Below are 15,134 nucleotides of genomic sequence, written 5' to 3' on the forward strand. Positions count from 1 at the left end.
CAGTGGGTGAAGGGGGCCGCCTGGTGATGCAGGAAGAGATAAGTCACCCTCCCCAGCCTGCACATGTGACCTCAGGTCAGCACAGGAGCCAGCTGGGACCAGAGGGAGGAGCTAGGAGTGGTGCTCAGGGTCACAGGATAAAGCCTTCTTTTTATGCAACTTGTTAGCCCCTTCGCTGGGGGGTGGGGGTGGGGGGCTATGGCCTAATGAGTTATGGCAGCAACTTGGGGACATGTGCTGAGAAGAGAATGGAAGAGCTGTGGAATGAGGCTCCTTCCTCAGTTGTGGCATCTTCACCCGGTTGCTGTACCTTGATTTCCTTATCTCTAAAATGGGATTACTAACACCCAGTTTTCAGAGTTGTGAAGATCAATGGAGATAATATATTTAAAATCCCCAGCCCAGTGCCAGGTATATAGCAAGAGTTCAAAAACCGTTAGTTTCTCCCACTCTAAAAGGTGAATAGAAAAACTGTCATGAAGAGCAAGAATGATGCACACATTATAGCCACACTTAAAGTTCTCTTGAAGCAATGTCAGTCTAAGATCCTCCCCACCAATCTACCCAGTGCAACAGCTGGATCCAGGCTTTCCCAAAATACAATGGTTTCCTGGTGGCCGACATCTTGGGAACTTCCCCTGTATATACTCTGTGCTTTGGTGGTGGATCTGAAATGTTCTTGGAGGCAGTAATGAACAGGTTAAAATTGGGGGGATTTCAAACATGTCTAATCCAATAAGAGGCTTGGTAAAACATGCGTTATCACTTAAAGAATAAATGTTTAAAAATAGAGCACAGATGTGAAATTTGAATAAAAAAAAGGAGACAGCGCGTGAGAGATCTTCTTGGCATTTGTACACTATTCTCTGTTTCGGTCACCTTCAGCTAAGCCTGTTATTCTAATATGCTCTGCCAACTGCTAGATACTGCAGGGGGTGCTTGAAATTACTGAAGCAAAGTTGGAAAATCACTCAGAAACTTAAAAGTCAGACCCATCCCTCCCTTTATGTATTTCTAAAAGCAGGGAACACACTGATGAAGTTGTTCTTTTCAAGTTTTTCTACTTAAAAAGGTATGTTAAAAAAGTAAAGATCAAGCTTTTCTAACACTAGCAATTTTTACACTAAAATCCTTAAATACTTCAGAGAAAGTATCATGGATAGGTATCAGTCACAAAAAAAGAGAGGCTATGGACTGCCAATCATAAAATAGGAATTTCTACTTCTGTAGGAAGCATTCCCTACCTCTCCAGCAAGCAGATTTTTGAAATGTCTGTAACACATCTGCACCAAAAAATAAGAATTTTCCCTGTTATCTGTTTCGTGAGCTAACATCTGCCTAGTGGTAGAGAAGATAAAAAACCAAGGCTCAAGGGCAAACAGAGTCTCTCCTGTAGGGGAACTAAAGTGGTTTTTATACTATGGCTTTATTCAAATGAAAGACTCAGAAAGTAGACCATCAGAGTCCACTTGAAGCTCTGGTAAAAAGCCCTCCTAAAAGAGATTTGAGAAACTCGTGGAATCGCTGAGAAAATCTTTTCCTCCACAATCTGAGTGGTAGTGTGTGTTGCAAGTGGCCAACTGAATGGATTCCCTGAGTACTGGAGCTGAAGCATCAGCCATTTAGATTAGGGAATGTCCAGGCTAAGAGAGCAGACTAGTGTCCTGACCAACTACTTGGTACTAAGAGGAAGCTTTTCAGTAACACTGAAAGGTTTTACCTCCTTGAGAATGCCCTGTCCTTGGCCTATCAAAGAGGGATCTGGGTATTTCTTTTTTAAAAGGGGGTTCTCTAGAACATACTGTAAAGAGACTTTGCATTGAAATCAATGATAAATAGAGATGTGCCTAGACTCTACCAGTGGGACATGAACAGCTTAACCCAAAGTGAGTCTGCAGTGAAAACCAATGCATTTGCATTTCAGCAATTTGATCTGGGGCAAGTCTGTGATGCATTACAATGCTGGGATCAAATCAAGCTTTTCTGGAGCTCATCCAACCAAAACACAGGGCTATGGGAACCCTACTGCATACAGTTCCTCCACTGCTGTTTAATTGTGCTCACCTTCTGAACCATAAAGTATAATTAAAAGTCATCTACATACAATGCAATGGAAGTGTAAATATGAAGTACAACCATGTACGGCCTCAAGCAGAGAAGGAAAGAAACGCCTGACCAACCATCCCACTCAGGTGCTTCCCACTGTTCCTGACAGGATGGTTCTGTCTCTGCCAACATCCAATTTTGACTAGGATTCCATCCTTACAACCAGCCTTCCTGAACACTTTCCAGGGCAACCTCCGCCTTCTTCCATTCTTGGCCACACCTATTTGGCTCATTCTTAGAGATGAGTCTTACCAACTTTTGAACAACACACAGGAGGGGGAAAAACTGCCTAAACAGATACACTGTGCAGACTTAGCGTTGCCTTCAGAATGTTGACCTGGACTAGTCTCTCCTGGTCCTAAAGTCTCCCTGCTCCCAAATGCCCAGTATGTTTTGGTAGCCAAAGGCAGTGCCCAGAACTGGTAGGAAAGCGAAACGAAAACAAAGCACAATTTATCTCTGATCACAGAAGTATTCTAACCAGTTCTGAGAAATAAGCTGGTTCTAATTTTAGCTAAACAATAGTGTCTGGCCCTCATTTTAAGAAGGCATTTTCATCAAGGATGTGCATATCACTACTTCAGCACACAGGGGAGCATTTGGGAATAAGGCTTAGGGGGTAAGATTTAGTTTTAAGCTTTCTTCAAAAACCCCTTAGCAGCAAAAAAAAAAAAATCCAATGATTTCAGAATTAATTATTTTGATGTCAGTCTTTTTTTCAAGGGTGGAGAAAAAGAATTAGGGAGAGAATTGATCCAAAACACAAAAGAAAGAAAAATGATTATTTTTAATAATATTTTTAGAACTAGTCTCCCCGCAGAAAGAACAAAAAGACCAAAACCAAAAAAACCAAAAAACTTAACTCATTCCCAATCGAGACTTTCTCCCAAAACTGCAAAAATCTGGAAGCCAGATTTTTAAAAAAAGAGGTATGGTAAAAGCGTCAGAGGTGTGTGCTTATGAAGAAATGCAATTGGGAAGAATAGAAAAGTTAGATAGACCTATATCTACTACCAAGCTATGATTAATCCTTTATCTTTTTTAATGCCAACAGAAAGTTAATTTGTACTGCTCTCTTAGCTTTATACCTTACTCAGCCTAGAACCAACCCAAATGTCAACACCTGAAGAGCGTCATAAAGATTCTTTTGTTGTTAAGCATAGGTGGAATTTCTGGACTCATTTCATATCACCTTTTCTGGCTCTCTTGACAGATGTTTAACAGGAGTTTAGATATTTCTAGGCAAACTGATTTATGACACTCAGAAATTCTCGGGGATGAAGTAGAGGCGCTCCCTTCATAACAACAAGTCACCTTTACCACATTTGGAAGCTCAGTGACAAGAAGAACCCCCAAATTTAGAAGAGATTTGAACTAAAATACAGTGAAAAGGAAGATTCAGAGGAAAGGGTCAAAATGGCCACCATTGCAAATAATTCAAGTATGGGAAAAGGCATCTCTACAAAGCACATTGCAACATGGCAGGAAAAAAAACATGACACCATTCTGTGGTCATCATGGCAAACAAGTCTCATCTCTTCTTTTTTTTTTTTTAACGTTTATTTATTTTTGAGACAGAGAGAGACAGAGCATGAACGGGGGAGGGTCAGAGACAGAGGGAGACATAGAATCTGAAACAGGTTCCAGGCTCTGAGCTGTCAGCACAGAGCCCGACGCGGGGCTCGAACTCATGGACCGGGAGATCATGACCTGAGCCGAAGTCGGACGCTTAACCGACTGAGCCACCCAGGCACCCCAAGTCTCATCTCTTCTATCAGCTCCTATACTTGGTGGCAGCCTGGAATACTGGGGTGAGAAGAATCATAGGCTAAGTTTTGTCTAAAGTCATGATTGACCAATAATATCTCTTTTTTTTAAATAAGCTGCCCTGGCAATTCACTCACTCATTTACTTATACCTTCAACAAATATTTGCTGAATGCCCACTATGTCCTAGCAATTGGGCTTGGCCTGGAGATAAATGGTTAGCAAAAAAGGTCACAGGATCACATTCTCAGTGCTCATAACTAGCAGGGTAGATAGTTACTATTCAAATAATCACAAAAACACAAATTCATAAACTAGCAGGATAGTTACTATTCAAATAATCACAAAAATAAATACAAAGTTGCATCTGCTACAGTGCAATTAAGTGATGTCTACATTCTACAGGATTGTCAAACTGGAGATTTGATACAATTGAGAAAATCCCAGGTTTCCCTGATCTTGGATTGAGAGTGAATGGGTGAATGTGCATTAACTAGGTGAGGAAAAGACGGAAATGTATTCCAGGCAGAGGGGATTGCATTGCATGTACAAGGCCCATTGGTTTGAATTTGTCTTTATACCACCAGTAAAGGAAGCCAGGGAAGACGTTTCAGCAGTAAGGGCTGGAGAGTGATGAGTGTATCATGAGATTTATCTTTAGAAAAGATCATATTTTTGCCCACTGAGGTTTGAGAATCTCTGCCCTGGCCTGGAGGCTGGCTGCACTTTTCCTAGGCACAGCCATCTAAGCCATTACAAAGAGAGTGTAAGATTTGGACTCCAGCGGTATTATCGTGGAGACTGCCCGAAAGTCAGGGAGAGTATTTTGTCAAAGGGTCCTGTTCCTACTCAAAAATCTCACCAGCCATGACAAACAAATTCTGGCATTAGTTCTTCACGGCTTTAATGGAAGTGGCAATGATTTTTAAAAATGCAGGCTAAGCCCTGGGACTCCTTAGAAGCTGAAGGCAGAGATCTGGAGAGTGGGCTCAGTAGGGCAGACTGAGACAGGTCATGCTGAGTGGTCTGAGAGCCCTCCCTGCTCTGGAGTTGCATGACTAATGTATTTTGTTTGGTAACTGCAGAGAACTTCTGCTTCAGAATGTACCACTCTTAGCAGATCCTGCAGAGTTCTACACATCCTATCCTCACTCAGTCACTGCGCTGACAGCTCACCTCTTCATCTCCTTGTCTGCTCCACTCCAGCCACACTGGCTTCCCTGTTCTTTCCCAAACACACCAGCATGTTCCTGCCTTAGAGCTGTGTGCAGGCTGTTCCCTCCACCAAAACACTCTTCCCCTAGATGTGTAAAAGCGCACTCTCTCACCTCCTTCAAGTCTTTGCTCAAATGTCTTCTTCTCATTGAGGCCCATCTGTCTACCCTATTTTACATTGTCACCTTGTCCTCAATCCTTCCCTGACACTCCTGTTCTCCTTATACTGGTCTACATTTTTCTTTTTTTACCATATGATTTACTTATTTATTACATTCATAGTTTATTGCTTTTCTCCCACCTGCCCCCCACTCCAACATTAAAACATATGCCCCACGAGGAAGGGGTCTTTATTTTGGTCACTGACATATTCCAAAAGTGCCTAGCATTCTAACACAGGGAAGGTACTCAATGAATATTGTTGAGTTGAATTCCAACATAGCATGTGGCCTCTCCATAAGCTGAGGCATTGGAACTCGATTCCTCGGACAATATCTGTGAGGTGTGGGAGCTAATCCATGGCTTTAGAGATGCAGTATTGAGCCTAGCTAAGAGCAAAGTGTCAGCACTGCTATGTCTTAGGAGCCCAACCCTGCACTACCAGGTATGTGTGATATGCATAGGTATGGTAGTTGAGTCATGTGGTCTCTCAGAGCCTTGATTTGATCAACTCAAAAATAAGAATGATGCTCTTCTCACTGGGGCAGATAAAATTTCTGTTGTGGATGATACCCAGCACCCGTCTGAGAGCCTGGCACATAGCAGATATGCAATATGTTGGTTGGTGGATTATGAGGAAAAAGTGAGATAATGTTTGTAAACATATTTACATAAAGCACTTGACATAGAGCCTGGCATGTGTCATCCATTCATTCACAAAACAAATATTTATTGAGTGGGTACTATGTGCTTGGCAAAGTGCAATAACTGTGGGGATTGTTAAATGAACTACTGATGTTCAGTCACTGGGAATGTCATGGGCAGTAGAGAAACCTTCTGCACGAGATGAGCTGAGCAGAAGGCAGCCTGAAGGGGTGGCATCTCTCATGAGCCAGTCTGCCTCAGTATCCTCACAGAACATCAGGCAGATGAACCAAAGGCCTTCCCCTCCCGTTGGCCCAGGCATCTGAAAGAGCTCTGCCCTCCCAAGTCACTCATGCAGGTGATGACAGCTGAGGTCTGAGACTCGCTCTCCCAGGGGTACCCTGTCTGATTGACTCTATGTGGACTGCATACACAAACCAAGCAAATTTAATAAGCAGTGTGAGCCTCTTTGGTGCACACTGGGAGTTGAGGTCTACTGTTCCTGACATGTCTCCCCGCTGCTCCCAAGTGCTTGGGCTTCAAGGGAGGGAGACCAAGAAGGCCTAAGTGCTAATGTCTGCAGCTCTTTCTCCCACAGTTCAAGAGTGTCTCAACCAGTTATGACTCCCAGGCTTGTGAAAAATATCAACAATGAAATCAAAATCAAGCTACCTTTGAGGATGGTAGTGATAAAATCAATTAATAGTAGCAGTAGTAATAGAAGCTCACACATATACAGTACCTATTATGTGCCAAGCATATGCAGAGCTCTTTATATACCTTATACTCACAATACTTTGAATTAGGTTATTAGCCCAGTTTACAGACAAGGAAACTGAGGCTCATGAAGGTTTAGTAGTTTTCCCATGATCACACAGCTAACAAGTGCTCAGACAAGAGTCATCCCAAGCAGTCCAACTCTAGATGGTACTAACAATTCAGTTACTGGTTGTATGGTAAAGGGTCTTTTCAAGCATCATGGAATGTACAGCTGTAAAGCCTGGGCAAGGCACCAAACCTCTCTGGACTTTTGCTTCCTTCTCCTATAAGAGTATCAGTGCTTCAGTTTCATTGGGAGTTGATGAGTCAGTGTATGCAAAGCCTTTACAGCCATGCCTGGCATGTGGGGAGAACTCAGAAGTATTAGGAAGTATTGATATGATCAAATAGCCTAAGCCTAAGAGCTCTAGGCAGAACCCACTCCTTATGAATAGCCAGAGAACATTCTTAAATGGATACTTTGGCATCTACTTCAAGCTTACAAAGATAAGGGGACCTCACAGGTTCTAGAATACCCTCCCACTTGTCACTCTGAATTCCTTTCTGAGCCTCAATCTGGTGGGGCATGTGTAGACTCAGGTGGACTATCTCAGATCCAAGCCCTATTGCTTACAAGCTTTGTGCTTTAGGCTGGTTATTCCACACTCTGAGTCTCAGCTACACTCCCTGGAAAAGGGAGGCAATCCTGCCACCCACACCACAGGGCTGCTGTGAGGACAGTGGGACAAAGCCCCTGAGGGACACTGGATATGCACCCTGGCACAGAGGAAACACTCAATACAAAGGGGGTGCTTTTCCAAGCCAATGAATCATTATCCTTAGAATCATATCATTTACAACAAGGGTACATCAATTCACGTGCTTTTTTTTTTCTCTGTTGCCTATAGGGTGTGGGGAAGGATTTCAAATCTAAATCATCAAGGATCCCATCCTTCTCCTTCTGCCTCTTTTTCCACAATAGCCCTTCAGACCCTGCCTTAGTTCAGGCGGGAGCCTAAATCTGCATGGCTGGGGTTTCCCAAATGTGCCCCATGATACCCAAAACCAAGCCCGTCGTGAATAATGAAGGCTTTGTGCAGTTTCCCAGGAGCAAATTGAAGGGCTACACTCAATCCTTCCTGGAATCTAGGAGTGCATTTTCATGATGTTGAGAAAAAAATAGCCTTAAAAAATTCCTTATTGGAAAAATAGAGGGGGGTTTGAGGAGCAAGGTATCTAGGAGACAGAAAGGAAAATATAATCCACTATGCCTGACAGCGAGGCCTCTCGCTGGCTCCACTGGGTAGCCAGAAGAGCTGGCCCCATCGGGTAGCCACCAAATCTGGAACCTTTGACAAATACATAATAAATGAAATCACTTTACAAATCAAGATATAATGCTATCATCTATGGTCTCAGACTTTTTGGCCACCAAGTACTAGCAATCATAAAAAGAGATAAAGGGCAAGGTAGGATGTAGCTGTTATGTACCCCCACCCCCCCCCCATGGTGGGGTCGAGTGTCTCCTTAGCTGCTGACTGACCTGAGACCTTTGGATCATGTATGCATCGTAGCTGGACCCGTGGTACTTGGCCGTAATATCTGGGCTGTAGCCAGCATCACAAGTGCATGGTATATTCGAGCTCAGGGGCTGTTTCCTAGGTCTATATACCTGTGGGAGAAAGCTACAATGGTTAGGTGCAGGAGGGGAGGGAGCAGGGCTCACAGGGAAGGAGTTAGGAGAAAGCAAAGAAGGGGGCTTGTCTTGACTTTCTGTGGCCAGGTGGGTGGAAAACCCAGTGTAGAAGATGCACAGCTCCAAACAAAGAGGTCAGATGTAAGCGGTTCCCGACCCCCGGGGCCAGCACTAGCAAGGCATGCTGCTCTATGGAATGACCCCAATGTCTGGCAGTGACTGGGACCCTCCCTCTGCAGGAGAGGGCACTCAGGCATGGCGGTGGTCTCTCTCCCTCAGCAAGGCAGCCCTATGAGAAATGGACTCTGTTTCACGGCCAAAGGATGCCTTTTCCTTCCAAGAGTTGGCCCCGTTGCGAGAGGAAGGGTCTTATTTCTTTGGGTTTCCCTTCCAGTCACCTTGCACACTGGCCCAGATCACCCTAGCAGGCAGAGAGCCAGCCCTCGGGGCTGAAATTGATGTGGACACACTGCATGTGGTACCATGTGGCATTTACAGAGCTTCAGAGCCACATGTGGCCCAAGCTAAGATGTGACAGCCACCTTGTGAGACCACAGACCACTGAGCCATAATATCTGCTGAATTGGTTTTATAATGAAGTTAGAGTCCAAGTGAATATCTTTAACTACTGCTTCCAAAAGTTCCTAAATTATATATATGGAGAAGAACTAATGTCTGAAGATTTCAGGAATTATTTCGCAGTACACTTCAAGTGCAATTATGTCTATTTAAGCCACTCACAGAAAACCCTCCAAAAAGAAAAGAACTTTGTGCACAAGACTTTCCCCCTCCTTCCTTTTCCCTCAGAAGAAATACAGTGGCCTAGAGAGGAGGAATAAATGGATAATTGAGTAAATAGGTGATAAAAAAAGGATGTTAACTAAATAATGGCTAGGGAGGTCTCCAAGCATAGTCTGGCAGTGCTAGGGGCTGGGGAATATTCCTTAGCTAAAAGGTCCTGAAAGAACTAGCTGAAGAACCAAAGTTGGAAGTATGGAGAGAAAGAAATCTAAAGAACTGGATGAGGAGAGTTATTGATGGGGCCCAGAAAGTAAGCAAGACAGAAGGTAACATTTCCAATGGGAAAGAAGGTGCCCAGAATTTAATTAGTAGTTTCTACGATTTAGTGAGAAGTCATACAAAGTCTACTGGAAGGAAGAGACCTGAGAGTTATATCTGGGAAGATGATGCTAATACAAAAGAAAGGAAAACAGCACTGGCTGCAAACCACACAAGCCCAGGCACATGCACATAAACACAGAAAAGCAGTAAAATGATGTTCTAGCAACAACTCGGGCCAATTCATTCCTACCTGGTTTTAGCTGCTTGAGCCCGCAGGATGGACATGGGAGAATGAAGAGTAGCTAAACCCAGAGAAAGCACGCAAGGCCCCAAACCCAGCAAGACACACCTTTTGTGCAGGAGGCCCCACCTGCTGCTTTAACTGATGCACGAGTCGATCTTTTTCCCGCTTGAGAGCCATGACTTCTTCCTGTGTCTTTTTCTTTTTGGAAGCAGACAATTCCAGCAAGGCAATATTTGCATCTTTTTCACTGATTGCTGCAAGCAGTGCTTCTTGTCTGGTAAAATAAAGATTATTGTGATCATTTTTATGAAATGTAAAAAAAACTTGTCATTTATAGTTGAAATGAACCATAGAGCACTGTCTTAATAGGAAGGAATTAAAGACAAAGTAACTCTTTGATTCTCAGAATGGACAAAGTAATTTGGGTCAGAATCCCTGAGACCCATGCACTGCTTCCTCTGAAGGAGCCATCTTTCACTGGCTTCATAGACAAAGCTGCAAATTAGAAATGGAGGGAGTCAATCTGAACACTCACTTCTAGGGTACTTTAATGGATGCAGCCATTCATCCATCCACCCACCCATCCATCCATCTACCCATCTGCCAAGTAAAGTTCTAGGTACTCCAAGACAATCCAACAAAACTGGGCAGCAATTTAAATATCAATATATTTTTTTTCATGCAAGATTTTCTTTTGAAGGCAGGCAGACATATTTAGTAGGGTATCCTTTCCATTTTCAATGTAATTAATGATGCTTTCATGCCATTCCACCAAAAACCATTCCCTCCTCAGTCTTCCTTACCTAGTAATTACACCACCATCTACTGAGTAACCCAAGCTCCAAACCTAGAAGTCATCCTTGATTTCTTCCCTCTCTTCTCCACTCAGAGATGATCCATCAACAACTTCAGTAGGTTTTACTCCATGAGACATTCCTTATCTAAACTGATCTACTGCTACCAAACCACTCCCAACCACTAGCATCTACTCCTGCAGCCCACTAGTCTCCGAGGAACAAAGACCACTGGTCTATGTGGAACAAAGACGGGTCATCTTTAAAAACATTATAAATATGGATTCCACCATTATGTTGCTTGCAAAATCCATTGCATCACTCATTAGACTTGAAATCAGACCCTTTACCGATGCCTGTGACTCATTACACCAACTGGCCCTAACCACCTCTCTGAGGTCATCTTGTGCCCCTTCTCCTTCTGCATTCATTAGGCTCCAGCTCATTTTGTGCCTGAACTCTTTCTCGTCCTTGAAAATGTTATACTTGTCCTCACCTCATAAGCTTTGCCTTTGCCATACCCCCTGACTGGAATGCCCTCACCTCACACAGGTCCTTACCCTTCAGGTCTCAAATGAAATGTATTTTCCTCAGAAAAGCTCTCGCCAGCCACTTTCCCTAGCAATGTCTCCCTACCTTTCACTTTGTGCCCAAGCCACTGGTCTGTCACATTACACTTTTTCTTCCTATAACTCTCGGTTATTTAAAAGGATCTTAGAGGGATGCCTGGGTGGCTCAGTCAGTTAAGTGTCTGACTCTTGATTTCAGCTCAGGTCATGATCTCAGGGTTGAGGGACTGTGCCATCTTAGGCTCCATGCAATCTCCATGATGGGATTCTCTCTCTCCCTCTCTCTCTGCCCCTCCCCATTCCCCTCTTAAATAAATAGACAGATAGATAGATAGATAGATAGATAGATAGATAGATAGATAGGTCTTAGATATCTATGATTTGTTATTCAGACTTGACACTCCATGATATTGGAACCTCATCTATCTTGTGCACTCTGGCTTCTAGAAGAGTACTGAGTACATAGTAAGTGCCTAAAATATTTGTTCAAGAAATAAGTAATTTTACTTTGTACTTTAAAAAAAATGTTTGAAGATACCATTGTACAAATCATCCTTTCATTTTTTAAAAAATTATAATGCTTTGACTCCTTAATCTTTGATCATTGTTTACTCAGAGGAGTATTACAGTTGCCTCCTTCCATCTTACAGTTCAATTTTCTGGCAACATCTGTCACAAATTTCAACATGGAGTTTTGGGGGACTATTTCTGACTAGAAAATGGCTCTTCTGGTGTCTTTCATTTAGTCCTTCTTTCCACTGAGGAAGTCTTGTCCCAATCTCCATCACTCCTGCCACATTCTAGATACCCTATAAGACCCCACAGCCCTGGGAAAGCCTCTGTATTGGGTATTTTCTTTGTACACAAGTCCCAGGACTAAAACCTGGTCATGATCCTATTTTGTCTTTTTTTAATTCCCATCACCAGACCAGGCCCCCTCCAGATGTTTGAATAAGATGGTCATTATTTGGATCTCAGAGTTTCCTCCTTTTCACTGCAGGGATTTGTATGGACTTTTCTGGGCCCCACTAATGGCAGGGAGTAGGAGCTTCTGTTGGAGGCTCAGTCAGACATATGAGCAGCAGAAATGTCAGGGAATATGTCCACTTTCCAGAAGAAAGCCAGGGCAGCCTGGACTATCAACAGCAGCGTTCAAATCCAGCTTCACACAGCCTGTCTCCTTCTGGATAACATCTTGAGACAGTAGACATGCTTGCCGTTCACAGCTAGTGCATATTTGTACATAAAGTCAAGCCAAAGAGGCTGCACAGCCTTCAAATCAGGGAAAGCCCATTTGCTACCAACTCCAACTTAACTACCACACACCCAAGGTAACTGCAATATTTTACCCCACTCTGCCCCAAATTGAAATGTCCATGTGAGGCTTTTTTAATCTAAACAACCTAAGAAATCATTAGTAAGAAAATTGAAGATTGATAGTAAATTATGCTGCATATCTACATTTTTATAGCTATATGCTGCATTTAAAATGCTGATTTTAAAAAAATGTGAAAATGTCTGTTTGGAGGCAATTCTCCATGTGTCTCATATTTCTGCACATTTTACAAGCAAAGGCACTACCTTTTCTCACAATTTTTCCAGAATGTTTGTATAGTGAATACCCTTAGAAGACAGAGGTAGTTTCTCCCTTAGGATCAAAGGGAAGACATGCTTACTGCCCTTGTCTAACAGTGTGTCCTTCCAGAGCAAAGGGCAGGCATGTTAACTGCCATTATAAAAGATTCAGATTCCATAAGCACAGGGTTGTTGTCTTGTAATGCAACCCACTGCATGTACAGCTTTTCATCTGGCCCATCTGCCTTGCCTCCCTGGGACTTGAGGATAGGAGAATTGACATAAATACCCTGATACTGCTCTCTGCACCTTGAGCAATGAAATCTTTTGTTTCTGACCTCAAAGTCTCTGGTCATCTACCATAATCCATGAAACTGAGAGCCAGGCTAACATGCCAGTAGGGAAAAATCTCAAAATCCCTACAGTTCTTGATGTTCATATGTATATGCAAGAAAATCCCCCAAACATAAAAATAGGAAGGACAGACACCAAAATGCTAATAGTCATTATCTCTCATGGTTGTGAAATGGATAAGCTGGTTTTTGCTTTTTTTTCTGCTTAAATCTTCCTGCATTCTGTCTCTCTCACAAAATATCATAAGAGTAAACATTAAGAAATTGCAAATAAAACTTTTCAGTCACTAAATAAACTGCAGGTACATGCTTCAAATACTTGGCATATGTGAAATTTGTTCATTCTCCCATCAAGGTATTTATGTTCCCTCTGTCCCTCTTACTCTTCATGCATAGGTAAGTGCACATACACATACTTTAACGTACACACATCTGGTACAGTCTACACCATCTCCCCCCTTGGACAGTTGTAATCATTGTCAAAGTAGGCTCCCTGTGTTCACTTTTATGCTCCTCTGTCCTATAGTCCCTTTTAATCCATTTTCCTCTTTCAGGTCAATATTCAGAATTACACAGCTTTAAAAACTGTTAAAAAGTCATCATCAATCTAAAGAATGACCCTCCTAAACTCCTTTTGCCCCATAATTCTATAATTTAGGCTTTTCCAAACCTAACACTTATTTCTTTGCTTGTAATATCATTGAAAGTCCCAATGAATTATTTTCTAATTATCTGTCAATCTGTCAATCTATCTGTCAACCGTCGATCACAAAACATGTATCAATTCCTAATTCTCTACAGATGATACTACTAAACATAGCCCCAAATACTATTATTATTATTATACTCAATACATTTAAAATCATCTTTATAAAAGTACATTTAAAACCACTACTCATCAACATAATTAATATTCATAGAAAATAACCCATTTTGTTCTTTGTAATATTTTCCTTAATTTTTTTATTTTGTTTTGTTTGCTTTTGGCTAACAAATCTGTTTTATGAATACTGGTATTATACAATCATAGAACTCTGTTATTAGTGTAACAAGGACACACAGACTCATTTATTTTGTTTTTAAAGTTTATTTATTTATTTTGAGAGAGAGGGAGTGTGTGTGTGTGTGTGTGTGTGTGTGTGTGTGTGTGTGCATGTGCATGTGTGTGAGTGGAGGACGGGCAGAGGGAGAATCCCAAGCAGGCTCTGCACTGCTCTGGGCTCAAACTCAGGAGCCGTGAGATCATGAACTGAGTTGAAATCAAGTCAGATGCTTAACCAACTGAGGCACCCTGGCACCCAGGCACCCTTAGAAACCCTCATTTAAATATTATCCATAACTATGATAATTTCTCTTAAAATAACCTGATTGAAACCTACATTAAATAATTCCAGTCTATTTAAACCAAATAGTAATTGGTAGAAAAGTATATAAAGCTAGAAAAATATGAATACTTCACACTTCAGGATATTTGGAGAGATGTTCTAACTCTGTTAAGGCTGTATCTGGCCATTACCTATTTGTACAGGGATGCCAGGCAAACCAAACTCTTGTAGGCTGACACAACCATTCCATTTGTGTGTGTGTTTTTTTAAATTTTTTTAATGTTTATTTATTATTGAGAGAAAGAGCATGAGCAGGGAAGGGGCAGAGAGAGGGGGGGACACAGAATCTGAAGCAGGTTCCAGGCTCTGAGCTGTCAGCATAGAGCCTGATGTGGGGCTGGAACTCACAGACCGTGAGATCATGACCTGAACCGAAGTTGGACACTCAACCAACTGAGCCACCCAGGCGCCCCCATTTGTATTTTTTTTAAGCAATAAGATTTATGAAATGAGTTTTAAATAATTCTTTATAAAGCTGATACATTTCAACTAATAATTTAAATTGCTGTTAGCTAATTCTGCACAGTTATGGATCTTTATTATTCCTGCATTAGAAGTCAGGGGCTTTTTGAGGGTAAGGGATACTGAACATACACCTTTTTAAAGATGAAGCTCATTTGCCAGCCCTGTATCAGAGTCTACACTTTTTGCAATTCCCATAAGGAAATTTGCTAATACATCTACTTAAAGCACCTTATGACAAATACTGTACTGAAAATAATGGCAAACATTGTAATAAATCAGGAAGCTTAAATGTTGCCCCCCCTTTTTTTCCAATAGGGAATTTTGATTCAGCCTTTCAAAGT

The 15,134-nt window shown here is 42.0% G+C and overlaps 1 protein-coding gene across 9 annotated transcripts in view; it reads right to left on the reverse strand.

The window, feature by feature from the left end:
- ERC2 (ELKS/RAB6-interacting/CAST family member 2) overlaps positions 1-15,134 on the reverse strand; it is a 923,200-nt gene that overhangs the window by 208,960 nt on the left and 699,106 nt on the right. For 4 of the 9 annotated variants that reach the window (XM_045051677.1, XM_045051674.1, XM_045051660.1 and 1 more), the window contains 2 exons: positions 9,779-9,926; positions 8,194-8,322 (listed from right to left, as the gene is read on the reverse strand). In XM_045051677.1, the coding sequence (XP_044907612.1) occupies positions 8,194-8,322; positions 9,779-9,926 (277 nt within the window). Of the gene's footprint in view, positions 1-8,193; positions 8,323-9,757; positions 9,927-15,134 lie in introns of all 9 variants that reach the window. The other 5 variants (XM_045051699.1, XM_045051698.1, XM_045051686.1 and 2 more) reach the window with 2 other exon arrangements.

Source organism: Felis catus, chromosome A2, assembly GCF_018350175.1.
Source record: "Felis catus isolate Fca126 chromosome A2, F.catus_Fca126_mat1.0, whole genome shotgun sequence".
NCBI lineage: Eukaryota > Metazoa > Chordata > Mammalia > Carnivora > Felidae > Felis > Felis catus.